General features: G+C 40.9%; 1 protein-coding gene across 1 annotated transcript in view; it reads right to left on the bottom strand.

Moving 5' to 3' along the window:
• The window catches only part of slc6a19a.1 (solute carrier family 6 member 19a, tandem duplicate 1), a 44,790-nt gene extending 26,504 nt beyond the window's left edge, over positions 1–18,286 (bottom strand). Inside the window, exons 1-2 of the mRNA XM_020511565.2 lie at positions 18,010–18,286; positions 416–556 (exon numbers count right to left, since the gene is read on the bottom strand). Of these exons, the coding sequence (XP_020367154.1) occupies positions 416–556; positions 18,010–18,211 (343 nt within the window). The 5' untranslated portion in view covers positions 18,212–18,286. The remainder of the gene's footprint in view (positions 1–415; positions 557–18,009) is intronic.
• Positions 18,287–25,321: the final 7,035 nt, after the last annotated feature.

Below are 25,321 nucleotides of genomic sequence, written 5' to 3' on the forward strand. Positions count from 1 at the left end.
GCTTGGCCTGCTGTGTTCATCCAGCCCTGCACCTTGTTGTCTCACAATTTCAGTAAGACCTTTTCAACTTATACTCCAATAATTTCCTAATAAAAGCTAATTAATCACGTGTCCCTAATTGCTTGCTGCACCTACATGTTAACTTTCTGTAATCTGTGGACAAGGCCATCCAAATCCTTTTGAATGCCAACACTCACTTCGTGAAATATATTTTTATTTTTTTAAATTATTTCACTTGCCAAAGTGGATCATTTAACATGTCACCATATTGTATTCCATCCACTGAACCTCCTTATTTCCCTTTGCAGCCTCTTTAAGCCTCACTCACAGCTGACTGTCCTATCTAACTCAGTAATGATCAGTAAACCTGGATATACTGACCACTTTGTTTGCAATTGTAACTCTGGTAACTTACCCATTCCTTTCAAGTATGGGTGAATGGAACTCCAGACACCCACACTGCCTCTGCGTAGCCGCTGTCCAATGGCAAATTCCAGATGCAACAGAGGAACACCCTCAAGAACCAGTAGGATGAGAAACGGGATCATGAATGCCCCTAGCAAAAAAGAAAACAATAGGCTAATAATTAAAAATGGAACAGATCTTTTAATTTCTTTTTGTGCTTGCTGAAAAATCTTAGTCATCGGGACTGGAGGACTACCCATTTTTGATTTAGATTTTATTGTCATGTGTACTCAAGTACAAAAGTACAGGAGTACAGTGAAGAGTGTATAATGTTGCCACACACGGCAGTATCTTAGGTACAAGTACCTAGGTACAGATACTTAAGAACAAGGTGGGAAGAAAGAACAAAGTTAAAAGTTAAACATTGCAGTAACTATAATATAGCGTAAAACATACAAAATAAGGTTAAGGGTTACACATTTGGACATCCAGTGTGAGACCAAGCACATCCATGTGAGATATAGAGATAGCAAGAACTGGAGATGCTGGAGTCGGAGACAATACAGTGTGGAGCTAGAGGAACACAGCAGGCCAGGCATCATCAGAGGAGCAGGAAAGTTGACATTTCAGGTCAGGACCCTTCTTCAAAAATGGGGAGGGGGAAGGGAGCTGGGAAATAAATAGAGAAAGGAGGGGTGAGGCTGGGGAAGGTGGGTGGGGTGATGATATGCCTCAGCAATGTGCCTTAGCTTTAGGCTCAGCAGAGCTCCTCTTAATACACCATCTCTTTCCACTTCCCACACCAATTGTCCTATCTGTAGAAGATTGACAATTAGAACCAAATTTGATGTGAAAGACACTGCATGTCCGTAAGCTGATTTCAGATTGCCCAGATAAAGTCTGCATAGAATTCTTCCAGCCAACAGAAAAAGAAGGCTATCAGTGCATCATTCCAGGTTGTACTTATACCAGAAGGTCAGTATTTAATCGATCAAGTTTCCATCCTTGCTGATTGACGTGGGATGCTTCAAATTTTTTTTTATTCACTCGTGGGATGTGGGCATTGCTGGCTGGCTAACATTTATTGCCCATTCAAGGTTGCCCTTGAGCTGAGTGGCTCGCTAGGCCATTTCAGAGAGCAGTTGAGACAGGTAGGTTTTCCCAACAACCTGCAAGTGTTCTATTGTCATCAGCAGATTCTTAAAACAAAATCAAATTTCACCATCTGCTGTGAAAGGATTTGAACCTGGGAGCTCAGAACATTAGTTGAGTTTCTGGATTAATACCCTAGCAATAATGCCATTTGGCCACTGCCTCCCCTAAAGCAAGAGAAGATATAGCTGCTGTTCAAACTTACAAATATGGCAAGCAGTTTGGAATGCAGTTTTCATTCATAATCCATATCTCCACACATTAGTTAACAAAATTGGTTAAGTAATCACATTTTGTGGCTAAATTGAAGATAAGCTGAAGGGCTGGTCGACTCAGTTTTCAGACATATATTGCCAGCAAAATAAGCAAAACAATGTGTTTAGCCATCAATCGATGCTTGAGCAGTCTTTTCTCTTTTACCAATGAACATCTGAGTAGCTAAACTATAGCTAAAGAACGTAAACTACATGAAATTAAACAAAGTTCATACCATAGGAAAGTTATTATGCATTAGTTTTCTTCCAACTGAAAAAACAAAAGCTCTTTGCACTGATCTGTCTCAGACTACAATCGTAAAATTTACCTGTGTTTTTTGGCAGTACAGCTTTATGGCTGAGTTGATCAGAGATGTACCTCATGAAAACTCAAAGTGCAGATGCTACAAGGACCAACAAACAAAAGCAGCAAGAATGGGATTTTGTAAATGGGTGAGATACTGAAGGAATCCTGTCACTTCTCTGAATTTTTAAATCTTGAGCATTGTGCTGAGATCAGTAGAGACCAATGCAAACAAAATGTATCAGGAATTTTATTGATAATTCCTCATAACACCTTAGAGTTTGAGCATGCTCTGGGTACTGACATAAATCTGATACACCCTTACAGTGACATGGAAACGACAATGAGTCTTAGAACTGTCATAAAACAAAAAGGGCAGGACCTGGACAGCATCTGTAGAGAGGGAAATAGAGTTAACATTTCAGATTAATCACCTTTCGTCCTAATATTGGAAGAGGATGGTATGGTCAATCTTGTGAAAGGCTGCACACAGAATGTGAAAGGTGAAGAGGGATTATTTACCTTTGTCAAGGTCTTGTTAAATTTATTATATTAAATGCTGAGTGGTTTATGCATATAAATAGCAGATATGGTCTATTCCAGTTTAAGATGTTATGAAACTTGAAAGGGTGCAGAAAGAATTTACAAGGATGCTGCCAGGGTTGGAGGGTTTGAGCTATCGGGACTGCCTGAATAGGCTGGGGCATTCTTCCCTGAAGCATTGGAGGCTGAGGGATGACCTGATTGAGGTTTATAACATCATGAGGGGCATGGATAGAGTGAGTAGCCAAGGCGTTTTCCCCAGGGTAGGGGAATCCAAAACGAGAGGGCATAGATTCACGGTGAGAGGGGAAAGATTTAAAAGGGACCTAAGGGGCAACTTTTTCACGCAGAGGATGGTGCCTGTATGGAATGAGTTGTCAGAGGAAGTGGTGGAGGCTGGTACAATTACAACATTCAAAAGGCATCTGGCTGGGTATATGAATAGGAAGAGTTTAGAGGGAAATGGGCCAAATGCTGGCAAATGGGACTAGATTAAGTTAGGATATCTGGTTGGCATGGATGAGTTGGAGCGAAGGGTCTGTTTCTGTGCTGTAAAACTCTATGACTCTAAGTGCCCCTTCAACAGTTCGGCAAATCCATCTAGTGGATAAACTACCATGTAAGCACTGAAAATTAACTGTTATGACTGTGGAGTCCCATTCATTCATCTTTTAATTATTGCTAATGAGTTTTTTTTATATTAAACAATTTATTTATCCTTTCTTTCTGCTTCTTTTATTTCACTGTCTCTGAATTCCTTTCCTGCTCTTTACTTTGCTCTCTGAACCTAATTTGACATTTAATTCACTATTCTTACATTTCCTGCTTCAGACCCTGTGCTTCCAAAGACAACTACAAGTTTGAAAGATTCAGAAAGATCTCAATATTTCAGAAACTTAATAATCAATTTAAATGTCTGTCAGTGTGCCTTTTCAGGATAATAATTCAACAGAACAAAAAATGATAACACATTGTGGTCAGCAGGGTTTTCAGCCATGTCTAACTCATCTCCTGCATTTCAGCACCTCATTTAGGTAATTCTACAGCCTCAGGTCTCAAAATGGAGTTCAATAACTTCTGAAACTGACTGCATTGTTCCCCATTGTTCTTATGTCTTCTGCATCCTCTCCCCCCCATAGCCTTGTCATGTTTGTGTCTTGTTAATTTTGTTCTTAGTAGGGAGGACCCATTCTCTCCCTTTCACCTTAATTAGTCTTGTTATGTTTGTGGCTTGTTGCTCCTCCCTACTAAGAAGAAAATTAACAAGCCACAAGCAGTATAAAACTGCTTTATACCAGTGAGTCTTCTCTTTATAGATCAGACTGCCATCTAGTGCAGTGCAATTGAACAAGGATGAGGCTTTCTGAGCCAAACGTATTGATTCCAGTCTTATTGGGACTTTGAGGCATGAGAACTTAATATCAAAGTGATCTGTCTTTGCTGCCATCCTTGTTCCCAAGGGTTGAGCCATTGGTTTCCATTAAATTGGCCCACACTATGGGCAAGGATATTGCAATTGTTTGCCATCTCTATCTCACGGCATGCTTTCAAGTGAATTTGAAAGATTTACAGGCAGCAAGTCAACCTGTTTGGTCATGTTATAAATGTACTTTCCCATGACCAACAAATCCTTTGCAGGACTCAAAACCAAAGCATCTGGCCCAGGGATAGGAATATTACCACTGGACATTGGGATGTGCCAAGATAGTAGAAAGATAAAATTATCGTACTAGGACAGGTCATAGCCTTAAAATATGGAATATTTTGGTCAAGTACATGACATAATTATCATTTAATGGTTCTTTATAGTTCCTCTGGTGAATATAATTACTTGTACTGGTTGTGGTTCTGTGTTGGTATATGCCCCAACCGCATATTCTTCATGTGTAAGATTCCAGATAAAAAGAGAAATAGGATCACAAAAACAAGAACGGTTACAGCACCAGAAAGACAATACGGCACATTGCATCCATGCTGGCTCTCCAACTGAGCAACTATTATTGTGTCATTCCCCAGTCTTCTCCCTGTAACCCTGCACAGTCTTCGCGATAACAATCCAATTCCCTTTTGAACTTCCTCCACCCGAACTGTCATTCGGTGCATTCCAGATCGTTACAGTGCATTACTTACATGATAAAGTTTCCCCTCATGTCACTGTTCCTTCTTTCACCAATTCCCTTAAATCTGTGCCTGCTGTTGTTTCTGCTCCTTCCATCAATGGGAACAGTGTATGCCTGTCTACTCTGTTCAGACCCGTCAAGATTTCAAGCATTTTTATCAGAACAACTCTAAATCTTCTATTCTCCAAGGAAAAAAATGCTAATTCTCCAATCTGTCATCATAACTGATATTCCTCATCTCTGGGACCATTCTTATAAATTTGTTCTCCATTTTCTCCGATGCCTTTCCAAAGTGTAGTGTCCAGAACAGGGCACAAGACTCCACTTGAAACCAAATCAGTGTTTTATACCATTTCAACATAACTTCCTTGCCTTTATACTCACCATCCCTATTACGAAAATCTAGGATGTTAAATGTTCCATTGACCACTTTACAAAACTGCCCTGCCAGCTTGATAATTTATGCCCATATACAAACCACTCCTGTCCCTATGCTCTTGCATTTTCTTTAGAATTTCATCCTTTGTCCTCTATGGTGTTTTTCTACTAAAATGAGTCACTTCTCTCCATTAAATTTTAATGTTTTAATTATTTCCAGAATGTTTTCCACCTGCAAGATTAAACTCGCTAATGTGTCATGCTGTGTTTATCTCTATATCTTTTTCACAACAAGGGTGTAACTTTTGCAATTCTCTAGTGCTATGGTACCATCCCCGAGTCTTAAGGAAGACTGAAAAATTATAGCCAGTACCTCTACAATTTCCACTCACTCTCTCATTTTCCTTGGAGGCATCTCATAGAGCCCTGGAGCCTTATTAATTTTCAGCTCAGACAAATCTAACACTCTTCCTTATAATTTTAAACCCTCCAAGAGCCTGGATTACTTCCTCTTTCTCTATGATCTGCACTACATCTTCTTCCTTGTTACTGAGTGATAGAAAGTAGGAAGTGTTAATACCTTAGTTAATGGTCCTACTTTCGCATGGACATCCCCTGATCAGACCACTCCTCCTTTTACCCAATGTCTACAATTTATGTGCCCAATGAAGCTATATAAATTCTGTTTGATGTTTAGCTACTAGCCTCAGTGCACTCTCTCTTTTTGCTTCCCTTATTTGCTCTTCAATTCCCCTTCGAACCTTTTATTTGGGTCTAGTTCTGGGTTGTATTATTTGCATGACATTTCTCATAACTTCTCAGTCTTTTAAGCAAACACTTTTATCTGAAGAAGTCTTCCAAAGTAAAAACCTAAAATGAAAACTATTAGGAGCAACATGACTAAAATCCTGCATTTCTAAACCAAATGATTGGCAAATTGCCAAATATCTTTCACTGAAGGTATAATTTACAAAATAAGTCGAAAAATTCAAATTAAAACAAATTTACTGCAACTGAATTATGGTGCTTTTAAATTGAAATGTTTAAATTATTATCTTGCCAGTACAATAATCCTTAAAGTAAACTTTAAGTTACAATTTATAGGATTAAAACATTTTTATTCAGTTGTTGATTCTCATGATGCCGTAAGTTACAATAGCACATTCCAAACAAATAATCGTCTCAGCTACGTGCGAAATGGTAATGTTTACAGCCATTCAATCTGTTCCTCAATCCCAAAGCATTATATATCATCATTATATAATTGCATCTCTCAAACAAGTTTATTTAGAGTACAATAATATTTTAGAAATTGTTCATAGCTGGGGCAGTATTTATGCAAATCCCTAATTGCCCAGGGGGCAATTTAGAGTAATGAACTGCTGTCTGGAAACTCTGGTAGCTAACGGGACTGGTGGTCAATGCCTTTTGGTGAATTTCCTCCTCTTCATACACTACCTGCTCCTGCTCCTGCTCCTGATTGTCTTCACAAGCCCAGGTGATAGCAAGTGCCTTTGTCTCATGACACACAGCTATTGGCATGTGGCTGATGATCACAAAGCTGGATACGTACATAGGGCTGTACCACACATCTCCTCCTGAGCAGCCCAGACAGTGGAAGCTATCACTTGTACACACTGATTGTCTGCTTAATGATGTTCATGTGGCAATATGAGGCTACCTGACAAGGATCATGAACCAATAGTCCAGAGAGAATATCCGTTTTCAGCCAAAGTATGACTTGATGGACTGGTGTCTTCCTTTGCTAATTCACCTAACATTTCCAAAAAGTACATAAACAGAAATTGCTGGAAAAGCTCAGCAAGTCTGGCTGCATCTGTGGAGAGAAAACAGGGTTACCATTTCGGGTCCAATGACCTTTCTTCAGAATGTCACTGGACCTGAAATGTTAACTCCGATTTCTCTCCACAGTTCTCTCCAGACCTGCTGAGCTTTTCCACCAATTTCTGTTTCTGTTTCTGATTTTCAGCATCTGGTTTTAACTTCCAGAAGGTAGTTTAACCAAATCATTCATGACTGTGATCAAACTGTTTATAGGAAAACAACAGCAACACAACACTGACAAAATCTCCTTCTTAGCAGACATGGTCTTTCCAGATCCGTCAAACACACTAGAAAATGCCCTGAAGTTAACCAACAGTCTGAAAACGCAAACCAGCAAGTCACATTTAAATTCTGTAAGGTTCTTTTAAATAGTGCTGGTCAGTTAACGTTGCTGTGTTAGTTCCTCACATGGTGAATTCAGGTCCATCCTTGGGCACAACAGAACTAGAAAAGGAAAAATTATTTAAATAAATTGCCTACTCAATCTGGATTGCCATCTTGAAGGTGGCAGAAGGTCACAGGCAAAAATGAAAGGGCCAGCCCACCAGCTGGATGTCTGTATGCTTTCTGCCCGCTGTACTATGGGCTTACGGTGATTCCTGAACACTTGTCTGTGAAATACAGAAAAGATTCAAAAACGGGAGAACAAGAAACACTTGCGATTCGGGAGGGCTATGATATTGTAGTTCTTCAAATTACCTACATTTCAACAATATCATGAGACATTGGAAGGGAAAAGATGGCAATGGAGCTGTGATGTTAGTAAAAGATTCTGTCACAGCATTGAATGCCAATTTAACCTAAAGGCAGATTAATACCTTATCCATGGACATAGTTAACAATTGGGAAGGAAATCAGGAAAATTTCTGCTGTGTTGTAGGTCAGCAAATACCAGAGGTGAAATCGAAGTAGAGATCTGCGGATCATTCAAAGATACATGTGAACATAATGTTTGTAACTTAAATTATCACAAGATAAATTACAATCAAGAGAATGTATGTGATCAAAGTACAACTCTAAAGGACCATAGTCGAAAACTGGACCAATTTGTACTCGGAGAAAAAGAGAACATTTGGAAATAGTGTAAAAACATCTTCTTTCTTCCGCTCTCTCCATGCCCAGTGGCACATGACACAGATGAAGCATATGCTTACGTGTATTTCCATAATTTTCCCTGGAAAGGTCACTGACCTGTCGCAGATGGGTGCCTCTCTATGTCAAGCATGATGGGTCAGGAGACTCTCCTGATCTTACTGCCTGCCATTGGCATCTTGGAAAGATTTATAGGTTAATAATCAACTTGTTTGGTCATGTTACGAAAGCACCTTCCACGGCCATCAAGTTCCAGAGAAAAATGCAAACTTGCAGAGAGATTCTGGCTCTGAGGCTGGGATATTCCGCACTAAGAACTCCATTGTTTGAAAGGAGGGTAAAGCTTAATGAGGTAAAATTGGATATGGACTAAATTAATCAGGCAGACGCCACAGAAAGGCGATCAGATCCCATAGTGGGAAATGTTCCAATGTAAGATGTAGAGGATAATGTATAATATAAATGTATTGAGGTAAAAAGAGGGAGTATCAGAATGTTGGAGAAATGAAAATCAATCTGAAGCTTAAAAGAGAGGCAGACGGAAAAGTTTTCTGTCACAATGCTGAATTAAGATCCTGAGAAGTATGAGAAGGTGCAGTGAGGAGGTGGAAATCAGGAGATCTGAAAGGGAATGCAAGAAAAGTGACGCAGATAAAATGAGAAGAAGCACTAAGGGTTTGTAAAAGCATATCAAAAATAACAGATTTGTTAAAGAGTGGGTAGCACCGAGGAGGGGGGACTTTATGGATGGTGGAGGTACAGGAGAGATAATGAAAGAATATTTTCTATTAGTCCTTACAAAAACTGAGACCGTAGGATATGAAAGAAGTGTATATGCATCAGTTCATCAAAGGAACAATCTGTTCGGAAAAATCATTGACAACTGTCTGTAGGAGCATCAGAACTGCGTCATTGCAGAAGAGAGAAAAGGATTAATCATTGACTAAGTGCTCTGGTATTAGTTAAGGTAAAGTATTAGGAAGTAATTTTTAACATAGATGAGGGCTTGGAATTAGCAGGGATGTCAATTGCAAAAGATTCTCAAGCATATTGGCAAATGGCTCCAATCCATCAACTTTCAGCTTATACCAAGAGATGATATGGGATGGGCAGCCAATTCAAACCCAGAAGAAGGGTATTAAGTATGTTAATAAGGCTGGAAGCCTGTCATGTATATATCAAGTTTTCAGGCTTCATGGTGCCCAGCAGTTGAAGCAAGATAGCTGCAGGGGAGAAATAAAGTGTGTTTACAGCACTGCTTGTGGGCCAGGAGAATGAATGCTGCTGCAGCCCAAGCTTCCTCCCAATAGATCCCCACTCCACAAGGCAAGTTACCTCTCCCTACCACTGCCCCGCACCCCGCATCATCATCCACAGGGACAGCAAGAAATGATTTGTTAAAGGCAAGTTGTGTTTGACATATTTCATACATTGTAGATTAGAATAGAAAGTACAGCAGATGTACTACCTATCAATTCTCAGAAGCTGCTTGGCAATGTCCCTCACAAAGGGATTGTTACAAAAAGGGCAAAGAATGCAATGCTATACGTATTTTAAAAAATTGATTAGATCATTGTTAGAGTATTGTGTGTCATTGTTGGTTCCCTATTATGTAATGACAACAAATTATATTTATGCAATGCCTCTAATATCCCAAGACACTTTGCAGGATTGGAAGGCATCTGTAACTGGGGAACTGTGTTTGAGGCAGGAGTGACAACGATGAATTTGGTATTCCCAATGTTTAATTGGATGAAATTTCTGCTTATGCAGTTCAGGATTTTAGACAGGCAATCTGATAGCTTAGAGATAATGGGGGTGTCGGGAGAGAAGGTAGTGGGATAGATCTGGGTATTGTCAATGTATGTGTGAAAACCCACATGGGTTTCTGGATGGTATTGTTAAAGGGCAGCATGGAGATAAGACGTAGGATGGGAATGTAAGATAAATCCTTAGCGGATACCAGAGGCAATAGTACAAGAGCAAAAAAAGAAGCAGGTACTTCCTGGTTGTAATTAGAAAGATAATAATGAAACTGAGTGGGAACAGCCCTACTCAGCTGGACATGTGCATTGAAGGAGCATGGTACGCTCAACACTGTCAAAGGTTGTGGGCAGGTACATCAGGAGGAAAAGGGAACATCTATGTTTGTCAGAGTAGTTTGAGGTATCAATTAATAGGAGTCATTTTGCTAACGTGATGGGGTGGAATCCTAATTGGAAGCATTCAAACATGGAATTCTCCTGGAAAGAAGAGAAGAGATTTGGGAAATGGCAGGATGTTCAAAAATGATTCACAATGGGCAATAAATCTATGCAGTGAATGTGGTCTAAATTCCCCAAGATTAATCAAGAAATGACATCTTATATTTGTGAGGAGACTTCTGATGTAATGGATTATTTCTGATTGACTAAAGAAGCAATGAGCTGGTAGACGATTTTTAAATGCTGGTTATTTTGAAGTGGGTGAATGGGGAAAGACTATTTTTTGTTAATTGGAGATGTTTATCAAATTTAAATTATATCTGAGAGAACAAGGATCAGAAGTTGCAGAAATGCATTCACACAATGGATTGTTGGAACAGGGTACTTTTACCAGACTGAGGCAGATATAACTGCATCTTAAAAACCGAAATAACTGGTTCCCAGTTCTGAGGAAGGGTCACCGGACTCGAAAGGTTTACTCTGATTTTTTTTCTTCACAGCTGCTGCCAGACCTACTGAGCTTTTCCAGCAACTTCTGTTTTTGTTACAGCTGCATCTTTTTTTGCCAAATACTGGAAGCAGAAAGCAGAGGGAAGTTGGAAGAGTGTGAAGCCGTTGGATTAGATATTGATAGCAAAGAGTCACAAGTTGGCCCTTTTTCCCCGAGGGAAATTTCTGTGTGTTGGAATATTGAAATAGTTTAAGAATAAGAAACCTTAGGAAAGAAAAAGCTAAGCTGTTACCTTGTGCTATATGAAAAATACCTGATAAAGACTATCAGTCTGTTCCAGGAGAGTTTGCCTCATATTTTCATATTAAAACTCAGCTCATCTGAACTTATCTGAGATTACATCTGTTGGCAGCAACTGTATAAACTGCAGCTGTTTACAAGGCACCAACACATTATGCACCGTCTGTAGGAACAGTTGTATAAAAGCCTGAGTTAATAATCTACTGTAAAATGCGCAATAAACCAAAGTAAAGTGCTCTCCTATAAGCCAGTTATGGCTTTAAAACCTAATTAAAAGGTAGAAAAACACGAGAATAAAATCCACATGCAAAACTAGTGGTAGCAATTAATTGTTCATAAAATGAGCTCCCTCCAGTAATTTTGATTTCTAAAGCAGTAGCAAAATAGTTGGAAATACACAGAAGAATTATAAATGTACGGTTATGTGGGATCATGTAGTTTATATAAATATACTGCACAGAAATAAATCGTTTTATATGATCAGTTCATTACAGAGAAACATAGAAAATGGGAGGAAGCGAAGGCTATTCAGCCCTTTGTGCCTGCTCTGCCATTCAAAATGATCATGGCTGATCATCCAACTCAATCCCCTGTTCTTGCTTTAGCTACATACCCTTTAAACCCTTTAGCCCTAAGAAATAGATCTAACTGCATCTTGAAAAGTGCTTACAGGCTTATGCTCTACTCCAATTTCCTCCCACCATCTAACCTAACATTGTAAACACCTATTCCCTTCTCCCCTGTATACATGTCTAGATTCCTGTTAAATGCATCATTACTGCACAGTCAACAATTATCTCTCGTATCTTCACTACTCTTTGAATAAATTTCTTCTGAATTCCCTACTGGATTTCTTCTTACATTGATGGTCTCTAGTCATTCCCAAACATCCCCTTTGTATCCACTGTGTTGAAACCTTTCATAATTTCAAAGACTGTCCTAAGGTCGTCCCTCAACCTTTTGTTTTCAAAGGTGACATTCCTGACATGTGTGTGCCCGCAGATTTCTAATATCATCCATGTAAATCTCCTCTAGACCTTCTCCAGTGCCACCATATCCTTTTGTGTTGAATGTTCATAATATATGACGATTGTTTGGGAACTTGAGTTCTGAAGTGATGTATAGTTTTAAATTTGCTTTGCGTTTCTGCTTTGTATGTGCTATGAAGGGAAGGATATAGTTTCATTTCATTTTTGAGTTTTCTGAATGGTAACAAGTCATCTGAAGGTTTGTTTGCATGGATTTAACTAAGGTTTTTATAACCCTTGAGATGAATAGCCCAATGCATTTGAAAGAAAAGTGTAGAAGAGGAAAAATATAAATCTATTACCTACCTACTACTTTCCTATAACACAGGGAGGAAGAGACAGAAACGGGTTCATTTAGAAAGGCAGTTTGTCAGAGAGAAGTATGTCATTTAGACAGAAAAACATGTAAAACATTGTTTTGCAGTCTCCAAGCAGTTAGAGCTAAGCTAAGCGATCCCACAACCAATGGATCAGATCTAAGCTCTGCAGTCCTGTCACATCCAGTCATGAATGGTTGTGGATAATTAAAAAACTCACTGGAGGAGGAGGCTCCACAAACACCCCCATCCTCAATGATGGAAGAGCCCAGCACATCAGTGCAAAAGATAAGGCTGAAGCATTCGCAGCAATCTTCAGCCAGAAGTGCCAAGTGGATGATCTATCTTAGATTCTTCCAGAAGTTTCCAGCATTACAGATGCCAGTCTTCAGCCAATTCGATTCACTCCATGTGATATCAAGAAATGGTTCGAGGCACTCGATTCTGCAAAGGCTACAGGCCCTGAGAACATTCTGGCAACAGTACTGAAGGTTTATGCTCCAGAACTTACTGCTCCCCTAGCCAAGCTCTTCCAGTACAGTTACAAGATTGGCATCTACCCAACAATGTGTAAAATTGCCCGGGTATGTCCTGTATACAAAAAGCAGGATAAATCCAACCCGGCCAATTACCGCCCCATCAGTCTACTCTCGATCATCAGTAAAGTGATGGAAGCTGTCATCAACAGTGCTATCAAGTAGCACCTGCTCAGCAATAATCTGCTCAGTAGCACTCAGTTTGGGTTCCCCCAGGGCCACTCAACTGAATCTGCCTTCCTCACCTTTTCTGTCAGTGTATTCCACATCATAACAAAATGCTGCATTAAAATAAAGTCCTCCTCACATTGCCTGGTGTTATCTTGGCAATTATCTTAAATCTACAGCCTTTGGTTACCAGCCCTCTGGTCCTTGGACATACTTTCTCTCTAACTACTTTATCTAAACCTTCAAAATACCATATACTATCATTAAATTTCCCCTTGCCTTCACTGCTCTGATTATAATGTTTTCTATTGTGCAACTGCAGTGGATGTTCTTAGATACCTACTATCTTTCGAGATACTGTGCCTTATTCTACAGCCTTGTAACAATGCTTGTGTTTACTGATAGATACCAACTTACAAAAAATAGCACAAGTAAGAGCCTTTGTTTTGTTAAATTTTAATTCTACATGCTGTGCAGCATAAAAACAAAAGCCTGTGAAGTCACCGAACCCTTGTCTAAACCTGGTGTTTTAAGGCTTCCTATTAAATACCAAAACCACTTTTGCTTCCTTCCTCCGCCTTCTTTGGTCTCAAAGGCACAGTAAATCTTCTGAGTATTAAGAAACTTTTAAAAAAAATTGTAATTACACTTCATAACACCAAAAATAATAATGTAAATTCTCAAAAGAACAATGTAAAACTGGGATAACAAGGTGTAGAGCTGGATGAACACAGCAGGCCAGGCAGCATCAGAGGAGCAGGAAAGCTGACGTTTTGGGCCTAGACCTTTCTTCAGAAAAGACCCTTCTTCATTTTTCTGAAGAAGGGCCTAGGCCCAAAACGTCAGCTTTCCTGCTCCTCTGATGCTGCCTGGCCTGCTGTGTTCATCCAGCTCTACACCTTGTTATCTCAGACTCCAGCATCGGCAGTTCCTACCATCTCTCAATGTAAAACTGGGAATTCGAGGGACGACAAAGAGCCCATTTAGCTCTCAGGAATGTTATGTTCAGATAAATATTGTTAAACTTAATCCACCTATCTTTCCAGCACAAATAGGTAAAAACCCAGATTTTCTTTGGAGTTACTCTCACGCGTCCACTCCAATTTGACCGGAAGTTTGACAGAAGGTGGCTTACATGAATAGTCATGCTTCTGTCCATTTCAAATGAAGTTATCGCAGTGAACTGGATATTCCGGACCATAAGAGGTTTGAGGTGATAGATCTATAATTAGTGCTGCATTGCTTACGTGATGAACCGATATGAAATTCTTCATTCAGCAGCACTATCTGACCTCTTTTTTAAACTTCTTTAAGATTGCATGTAAAATAATTTCATATGGATATAGAAGTCCATTGCTAATATTGCAAAATGCATTTTATCCTGAAACTTTCTCACATTTGATTGCATTTTCTTTACATTGAGCACCTTCTCGAGGACAATTAAAAATAGACAACAATTATTGGCCTGGTCAATGGTGTCCACATCCCTGAATAAAAATTACCTTTCAGCACTAAGTTTTGATATTCCCTTGAATTTATTTCTGGAACAAATTGGTGTCCTGAGACATTCCACTGGCCTCACAGTTATTGCTCTCAAGCTGCAGCTTATTCCACAAATGGAAATTCCAGCTAAAAGCTTGAGTAATGGGTGATCTCTAAATTTTAAAATAAAAACAGGAAATGTTGGAGAAACTGAGTAGATCCAGCAGAATCTGTAGAGAGGGAAATAGGATTGACACTTTGAGGTTGGTATGATTTCTACGAATTCCAAAGAAGACCCATATTGGCCTTAAAACATTAACCCTCTTACTGCCAGTCTGTTGTATTTTTCAAGCACTTCACCCCAGAATTAAGTTTAATTAAAATTCAATTAATTAAGTTGCTGCTCTTGTCATTTAAGATCTCCAGCATCTGTAGGGTATTCTGCTTTAATTTTATTTAAATTTTGAAGCATTAATTGCATTTATTTACAGAAAGTAATGTTATTTAAGTATGTAACACACTCTGGTGTTACTACACTTCTAAGTTCCGTTTTGCTATAACCCAGTCGAAATTGGGAAAAAGGCCTTGGGTAAGTCACCAATCAGCCTGTTTATTTTCAGCCAAGGTTGAAAGTTGCCTGCAGAATGATGGCTTCCATGGTTGAATAGGTTGTCTAATGTGGAAAAGGACAAGACAGATCTGGAAGTTATCTGGAAGGATCGATCATGTTTTGTGTTGAGTTGGTTGACCTGATTTACTGATTGTTCTGGTTGACTTGGGGATGGGTAATTCTGATATATGGCCTATATCATCCCTTGACCAGAGAGAGGAAGAAAACAGTCAGACTTTGCCTTTGCTGCTACGTAGTGACTCCTTCCAGAAAATATCTTAATACAATGTGCACAAGTTGAGTTGCAAGAGGGTGACTGGCTCTTGTGGATCCTTACCCCGGCTTGAGTCAACAGGAGAGAAAAAAATGGTGGGGGTTGGGAAGGGAACAATCCCAAAATCTCTGCTTATTCACAGGGTCTAATTGTTGTTGAGACAATTGGAGCTGTGAGTGAAATTAGGTAAATTCACGCAGTGAGGAAGATATAGGATTACAGGAAAAGCACATGAGAGTAGAATTAATTCCAGCTTTCTCAGGGGAAAAACTGGTGCAGATGAAATAGACTAAACTTTTTCTTCTAAATTACACCAGAGAGAAATCAAAGGATATTTCGTGCTTCTTGTTTTGCTGTTGAGATTTTCCTTGAGTGGGTGTGAAGAAACTTTTCCCCATGAGTAATTTTCCTACCTCTTCATATTAAAGTCATAGAGTTAGCACAGGGCAACGGTGACCTGACCATCAGGTGAAAATGTCACTGGTGAGCTCACCCCTGCTCTGTTGGGTTTCACAGGCATTCAGCAGTTGTCTCTACATTGATTGGCTTAAGTCAGGACATGCCTCCCATTGGGGCAGGGATAGTTGCTGGCCAATCAAATGGCTCCCAGCTCACTGGTCCCAGCAGCAAAACCAGGAGCAATGGACACTTCTGGAACTACAACAGTGCCCAATACTAAGGAGCTGGAGCCAGAGTTAGGATATTAGGGTCTTTCTGGAAGGCCACAGTGAGTGGATTGGTTGAGGGTGAAGTGGGAGTGTGCAGGGTAGATAGGCCAGGATATTGTGGAATTGGGTAGGTGGAAAGACCCTCTGATGAGCCTGGGGTGACCATTAAGGACTGCCCCTGTAGCCTGTGAACAGCCAGCATGTTGAAAGCTATAGAGAGGATTCTTAGCTCTTCTGCCACTGATCGAATCCCAGATGTGGCATAACTCCTAAGGGTCTTAATTTGTCCAGGGAAGCTAGGCTGCCTTACACCTTCCCTGCCGCTGCTCCAATTGCAGTGAGGGCAGGGGTTAGAGGGTGTGGGAGGGTAGGCAGTGTGAGGCTGCTAATAACATTTTACAGCTCCCTGAGCCTGCAACCCTGCTGCCAGTGAGCTATAACATCTAGCTAATCAAATCATTTATGGCACATAATGAGGTCATTTGGCCCATCAAATCTATCCCTGGTTTAAGTTTAGAAATTGCCAGAATTATTTACATTCTGCTCCATTTTAGTCCAAATTCAATTTTAGTCCATTTTCCTGATGATGCCAGTTCCTTCATCAACAATGTGCACACATCTTTTGTTTTGTTTAATACCCCAAACTGTAAATGCCTAGCCAGTCTTGAGACAAATACATTATTTTGCTGCAGTGGACCATTTTTTACTCGGAAATTCAATTGAAATATACACAGCAGAGTACATTGAATTTTAACTTGGGGTCATTTTAAAATTTTACCGTAATAGTCCTTCCCAAAATAAACACCTCTGCAGCAACATGTAAACACCACAGGAACACAATGAATAGCACATTAGGGAATGATCTGGGTGCACTGGCTCCCTTAAAATCACTTCAACCTTGTGCAAACACATTGGATATTTCTTTTCTATCCTCTTGCATTATTAATAAATCTCACAGAGTTACTCAGCAGATCTTTGAGATTACCAGAAATATTGCTGATGCTAACTTTGCTATTTACAGTCTTATGAGAGGCACCAACAAATCTCAAGAAAGCCAAACTGCTGGGTTGTACCTCCTGTTCTCATGTTATCTACCACGGAATTACTTTTGCAAATGAAAAGTCACAGCCAGCACCTTGCTGACTGTTCCTGAGTTGCATTAAAAAATGAAGCTGATCATTTAGTTGGAAACATAAGCTGCTAAATTAATAGGTTAGAACATAGGTCGGTTTCACAGGTCGGCACAACATCGAGGGCCGAAGGGCCTGTACTGCGCTGTAATGTTCTATGTTCTATGTTCTATAACATAGAACATAGAACAGTATAGCACAGTACAGGCCCTCTGGCCCACGATGTTGTGCCGAACCTATACCCTAATCCTAAGGTCTTTCTAACCTCCACCCCTACCTTATACTATCATCTATATACCTATCTAATAGCCGCTTAAATGCCCCTAATGATGCCCACTCCACTACCCTCTCCAGCAATGCATTCCACGCCCCTACCACTCTCTGAGTAAAGAGTCTACCTCTGACGTCTCCCCTATATCTACCTCCACTCACTTTAAAACTATGCCCCCTCGTCATAGCTACCTCCACCCTAGGAAAAAGTCTCTGGCTGTCCACTCTATCTATCTATCTATTCTAGTGAACTCAGACGAGTTCACATTTTTCACACTTCAGGAAAATTATGTTGGCTAGCAATCACTGTGCGATAACTTCTTTATGTCCATCTTACACTTTAGAATTGTTATCAATCTGTATTGTACTGTTCAATTTAATAGACACACTTTGCGATCAGAGTCTATTGAAACGAATGCAGAAAATGCCCATACAAGTGTTTCTTTGCATCACTTGCAGATTGTATTATGCTACATACCTCCTCCATGGCTCTGACAGAGATAGGGGAAACGCCACACATTTCCTAATCCCACACAAAATCCAACACATGTTAGCATGTACTGAGCTTTGTTGTCCCATTTGGGTCGGTCATCTGCTTCCTCTACTTCCCTCCTCTCCAGTTCTTCATAGGAGGGAATTCGATCTTCCAAGCCTGGATTTGGTAAAACGAGCCTTGGCATTGTGGATCAGAGACAGATAATGCTGCACAGCACAAGAGCACACTGTCTCTGACTGAGAACAGGCAGCCAGAAGAGGGTCCGAATAAAGTGGAAGGTGCTGTAGTTGACTAGATGCTTTTATACTGAACCTTTAGCACCATCACCTGAAAGTGTGTACACTGCAGATTGTTCTGTCAGCAGAATGCTTGATTAACTGAGGAAAATTTGATAATTATTAATGTCTTTTATCACCTGCTCTCAGCTTCAATTGTGGGTTTGGCATCAGGAGACTAATCTATTTTGATGGACCTGCTTCTCAGGAATGAAGAAGATCATAAAACATTCTTTGTCCTCATTGCTGCTTTAATTTTGGAACTTCGTGCTGCAATTTGTTCTTTCACTGTCTGAGAAACAATAAAACTGCCACTTTTATATTAGAACGTTAGTCATTTTAGAAATCGAACTTTTTAGGGAGCACAAAAATGAAAAGAATGCTAACATTATTACTGCGTGACCATTTCATTAAACCTCTCCCTCCTTTTACAACTGGTAACGTCGTTCTCCAAGTGCGATCGACATAAACGATTCAACTTGATAAAAAGTTAAGGCATTAAAAAAATACATTCTTATTGTATAGTTTTACTGAATTGAAAATACTGAACCATTTTAACTCTCTGGTTTTCTACTGCTGCATTAAATCTGAGTGATAGGGTCAAGGGTGTGCTGCCAAACAGAGTTCTTAGGGTGCAGGTTCATAGTTCCTTGAAGGTGGAGTCGCAGGTAGACAGGGTGGTGAAAAAGGCATTTGGTACACTTGCCTTTATTGGTCAGGGCAGGGCATCGAGTACGGGAGTTGGGAGGTCATGTTGCGACTGTACAGGACACTGGTTAGGCCACTTTTAGAATACTACATTCAATTCTGGCCTCCCAGCTATAGGAAGTATATTGTTAAATTTGAAAGAGTGCAGAAAAAAATTACAAGGATGTTGCTGGGATTGGAGGGTTTGAACCATGGTGAGAAGCTGGTTAGGCTGGGGCTATTTTACTTGGAATATTGGAGGTTGAAGGGTGACCTCATAGAGGGTTAGAAAATCACAAAGGTCATGCATAGGGTGAATAGGCAAGGTCTTTTCCCCAGGATAGGGGAATCCAAAACTAGGGGCTATAGGTTTAAGGTGAGGGGAGAAAGATATAAAAGGGACCTAAGGAGCAACTTTTTCACACAGAGGGTGATGCGTATATGGATTGAGCTGCCAGAGGAAGTAGTAGAGGCTGGTACAATTACAACATTTAAAAGGTATCTGGATGGGTACACGAATAGGAAGGGTTTAGAGGAATATGGACCAAATGCTGGCAAATGGGACTAGATCAATTTAGGATATCTGGTCAGCATGGATGTGTTGGACCGAATGGTCTTTTTCATATTGTTTGAACAGCTGCCAATGAGGTTGCACACTCTTATGTTGCTTCTTTTCTCTATGGAGCCTTGTATTGTGCCTCCATTTTCCTTATTCCACAGATCAACAAAGTAAGAGGGACAGCATGATGGATCAGTTGCTAACACTGCTGCCTCACAGCGCCAGGGACCCTGGTTCAATCCCACCCTCAGATGACCATCTGTGTGGGGTTTGCACATTCTCCCCGTGTCTGCGTGGGTTTCCTCCCAGAGGCCAAAGCTGTGCAGGCTAGGTGGATTGGCCATGCTACATTGCCCGTAGTGTCCAGGGATATGCAGGTTAGATGGGTTAGCCATGGGAAATGCAGGATTGCAGGGATTGGGTAGGTAGTAGGTCTGGGTGGGATGCTCTTCAGACGGTTGGTGTGGAGTCGATGGGCCTGCTTCCACACTGTGGGGGTTCTATGACTCCAAAGGCTTTTCCATCAGATTGATAGAGGAAGAGGCAGGGACAGATGAGAAGAGAATCTTCCAGTAAGTGATCTCACGTCACACAGGGACCATCCAGTCGAAGTAGCCTAGGTGCTGGAGCAAATAAGGTAGCTAGTAAAAAGAGTAAACACAGTGATAAACAAAAAAGCTGAAACTAAGCTGTGGCAGATTATTGTTGAAATTTGAAGGTTCAGCCATCACACTCTGTGAATGTTTGCAAATTAAGGTGGCTTTGGTGAGATGGTGATATCTGTATTCTGATGGCAACAGGTTAGAAATACAAGTCATTGTGAGGCTGAGCAGGGAAGGTAAAAGTGATTTACTTTGTATTATGAGAAAAAAGAGGTGGTTCATACTGGGGATGGGAAATAGCAGTTGGAAATGTTTCCAGATCCCAAACTCACCCTGGCGGGTGATCAGTCACTCTTTGGAATGTTCACTTTCTAATGGACACTGAGTTAGTTTCTCTGGCGCCTTTTGTTACCATGCTTTTAAAGGGCTGTTCATTTTCATTTTGTTTGACTTGGTTACTTTAACATAGTAGACTGCTGCACAACTTCATCAGAACTTTTCTGTCTCAGGTTCTGGCTACATATGATCTGACATCACCCAATGATGCACATGAACAATGAGTTTAATCATTAATCCTTTATACTTCAACAATATGTCTTCCAAAAATATTCTTCATTCATAAGATTAATAAAGGCACATTACACAACCATACAAAGTTGACATTACATAAGATGCAAAATCAAAACCGGTTCTTCCTATGCCGTATGCTACTTATTGCATTTACAACAATTGACAATATTTATAATCTTCTTTACAGGTTAAATATGCACAGCCTAAAAGAATTTAGACAATGCTCTTTCCCCTCAGTACACCTCTTTGGTGTGTTTAACGTGTCCCTCAGCATGTAGGGAGAGGTGATGACCTAATGGTATTATCATTGGATTATTAATCCAGAGACCCAGGTAATGTTCTGGGGGCCTGGGTTCAAATCAGCAGATGGTGGAAATTGAATCTAATAAAAGTCTGAAATTAAGAGTCTAATGATGACCACAAAACCATTGTCAATTGTCAGGAAAAAAAACCCCATCTAGTTCACTGATGTCCTTTAGGGAAGGAAACTGCCATCCTTACCTGGTCTGGTCTACATATGACTCCAGACCTACAGAAATGTGGTTGACTTTTAACTACCCACTAGGGCAATTGGGCATGGTCAATAAATGCTGGCCTGGCCAGTGATGCCCACATCCCATGAATGAACAGTTGTTCATGATCAAGTATTGCAGATTCCAAGCCTCATGATAATGATAAAAAAAATTTCTAAACCTATACTTTATTGACAACATTTGTAAAAGTACATTACAAAACAGTTAGACATGTAAATTATGGAAGACGTAATAAATTTCAATTTGTCTCCATGAAGCATGTTCCACTCTTATGTGTCGATAATTTCAATACTCTCGATGTTGATGGCATACATTTCACATCAGGCATACAGTCTGTGGGCAAAACATTTCAAATTGGAAATTACAGGAGGTGCAGTCAAAATAAATTGTTCACTATCTGCCATGTTCCATTCTTAGATGCCTCAATATAATTTCAATACTCTTAATATTCACAAATATGTTCCTTGTCAAGTACACAGACGGAGGGGTTCTGCAGTTTCCAGCCCCTCGGTGTACTATTGCCGAAAGACAACTTTTTCTTTACACTGTGGCAGTTGCTCTAAGCTATAGTGCAGCCCTCAGCACATAGTCATGGACATTATAGTGTGCCAATCTGCAACACCCGCTAGAGGACAACTCTTTGCATTCAAGTTCCTGAGAGTTTCGAGCAGAAGAAAGAGCACCTTTCAGCAAGTTTCAACAAGTCACAGCTGATGTTTGTCTCAGTGTGCACCAATGGGAATTGCCCGCAGAGCAGAGAGTCCCGCATCATGGAGCAACTTGGGATGAAGCTTGACAAAATTCACTGGATCTCTCTCCAAACGCTCGTTGCACAAGCACATTCCACAAGGATAGTTGTCTCTTCCCAACTAAAATAAACACAAAATACTGTGGATGGTGGAGATCTGAAATACAAACAGAAAATGCCAGCAAAACTCAGCAGGTCAGGCAGCATCTGTCGAGAGAGAAACTGTGTTAATGTTTAATACAATCCTTCTTTGGAATTGGAGGTGGCAGGGAATGTGATGATTTTAATGCTGTAGAAAACAATGGGAAAAGAAGCAACTGGAAGAGATGGTGAAAGTGGCTCACATCAAAAGTTAAAGGGAGTCCTCATGAAGGGAAAGAAGAGATGGTGGATAAACAGGAAATGTTAACGATTGGTATTAATAACAGAAATTACGTCCTCTTTTTTGGGATGAATACAGTGCAAACAAGACACTAGATGGAGATAATAAAGAAGAGAACAGAGTTCATGGAGACAACTTGTTCAAAGAAATGTTTGAATGAGAACATGCTCAGTGAGGTAGAGGAGGATGGTGTTGAGTGGGGACTGTTTAGGCCTCTTTGACAGCCATCTTGAGGGCAGTGTGTGGAAGGATTTTGACTCTGGACCTGTGGAAAGGCTCTGACAGGAAGGATCTTTCCTAATGCTAGCCAAACTACAACTTTGATACTTCTTATTCAGTTCTGGTAATGAGGCATTCTGCCAAACGTCTCTGACCGTCTGCTCCAGGAACAAAGCAACAGCGTTCACTTCCTCGGTTTCCTACAGGGCCTGCTGTTTACCTGTAACTACTCAAGCACTCACTCACTCACGAATGCACTCACTTCCTCATTTACTCACCTTATACATTCAATCACTCACTCATACAGTCACTCATTCACACTCACTCTCAGACACCTCCCTCCACTTTCTTGATCTCTCTGTTTCCGTTTCTGGCAACAGCTTACGTACCGCCATTTGCTATAAAGCCACAGATTCCCATAGCTACCTAGACTACACCTCTTCCCACCTTGTGTCCTGCAAAGACTCCATCCCATTTTCCCAATTCCTTCGTCTCCGTTGCATCTACTCTGACGAGGAGACATTCCACTCCCAAGCACCCCAGATATCTGCCTTTTCAAACAATGCTCTTTTCCCCCCTCTGTCATCCAGACAGCCCTCCATCACACCTCCTCCATTCCCTGCTCCACAACTCCTAACCACACCCCCCAAACATAATAAAGAAAGGGTCCTCCTTGTTTCAGAGATAGTACAATGTATCATCTCAAACACTTCCGCCAACTCCAATTAGACACCACTGCCTGGAACATCTTCCACTCCCCACCCCTTTGTGCCTTCCGCAAGGACCGTTCCCTTTGCCACTCCTTAGTTCACGCCACACTCCCCACCAACCTCTCCAACCCGCCCGGTACCTTCCCCTGTAACTGTAAAAGATGCAACACCTGCCCACACACCACCTCCCTCACCTCCATCACCTCCATCTAGGTCCCTAAACAGTCCTTCCAGGTGAGACAGAGCTTCACCTGCATCTCCTCCAATCTAGTCTGTTGCATCCAGTGCTCCCGATGTGGTCTTCTCTACGTCGGTGAGACCATACGTAGACTAGGTGACCGTTTTGCCGAGCATCTCTGCCTGACCAGTAACGGCCAGCCTAACCTCCCGGTTACCGCCCATTTCAACTCCCCACCCCCACTGACCCTCCGACATGTCCGTCTCAGCCTCCTCCAGTGTCGCAGCGACTCACAATGCAAATTTGAAGAACAACAACTTATCTTTCGCCTGGGCACCCTACAGCCGGAGGATTCAACATTGAGTTCTCCAATTTCAAATAACATTGTGACCCACCACCCAGCTTCCCTTCCAGTCCCACCTCCTCCCTTCCATTCCACCTTATGATCCTCCTTTACAGCCACCAATCAGATTTATCCCTCCCATCGACCAACCAGGTTGTACCCAGCACCAGTATCCACCTATCACCACCACTCCACCTCCAACCCTCCGCCCACCCCCCACGCTTCTCTTTATCTGCAGCTCCCCCTACCCCCACATCCAGTCCTGAAGAAGGGTAATACCCGAAATGTTGACTGCTCCTTTCCTCCAGATGCTGCCTGGTCTGCTGTGGTCTTCCAGCATCCTGTTTGTCACACCTTCACTCGCTCACTCGTTCATTCGCTCACTCACTTTCCACATTTATTTAAAATTGTGACCATCGTGTTTCCTTATCTCTTTAAGGTAAAGGTATTTTAAGCATAATTAAAAAGAAAGAAGCTCAGTCTTTTGATTACTGTAAACAATTAACCAGGTCACATCGACTGAGTGGATGAAATCTTTTTCAGTGCCTCAGCAGTTCCTTGAGTCTATGTTTCTGAGGTTTGGCTTGTAAACTAATTTAAATCCTCTTCAACCAGCTACATTCTTTGTAAACTGCGCTAATAATGTTGCCCTGTAAAACATTTACCAGAATGAATAACCAACACTTTTTGAAAAAGTACTCCAGTATCCTTAAGCCCACCCAAAACAAGCTTCAGATATTTTACTGAAGGAATTAAAAAATAAAGTAAAAGTTAAACCATCAAAACACCTGTTCATAAACACAGGCACTGTTTGCTTTTATTTAAACTTTACAGTGTAGATAATTGCACATTTGGAACACCTTGCAAACCCATGACCACTTCCATCTAGAAGGACACAGGCAGTACATACATGGGGACACCGTCCCCTGCAAGTTCCCCACCATCCTGACTTGGAAATATATCACTGTTCCTTCAATGTCACTGGCTCAGAATCCTGGAACTCCCTCCCTAATTGTGGGTCTACCTACTGCACATAGGTTGCAGTGGTTCAAGAAGGTAGCTTAACCCCACTTTCTCAAGGGGAACTAGGAATGGGCAATAAATACTGGCCCAACTAGCACTGCTCACATCTCATGAACGAATGAAAAAGCACCATTTACTTCTGCCACAGTTCAAACTGTCAAATCTAGTGCTACTAGGCAAACACTTAATTTTTTAAAAAAAGTTATTTTGTTACAGCATGACTTTTCCCGAAAGAGTTTCCTCTCTGGTCACAGGTAAAGTGCCAGAGGACTGAAGGGCTGTTAACTTGGTTCCACTTTACAAGAATCATGGTGGAGATAAAGCAGGTAATTACAGACCAGGGAGTCTAACATCAGTCAATATGGCAGGTTAAGCAGCACCAGAGGAGCAGAAAAGTCGATGTTTCGGGTTTATACCCTTCCTGTTGCTCTGATGCTGCCTGACCTGCTGTGTTCCTCCAGCTCC

Source organism: Rhincodon typus, chromosome 2 (genome assembly GCF_021869965.1).
Source record: "Rhincodon typus isolate 14 chromosome 2, sRhiTyp1.1, whole genome shotgun sequence".
Classification (NCBI taxonomy): domain Eukaryota; kingdom Metazoa; phylum Chordata; class Chondrichthyes; order Orectolobiformes; family Rhincodontidae; genus Rhincodon; species Rhincodon typus.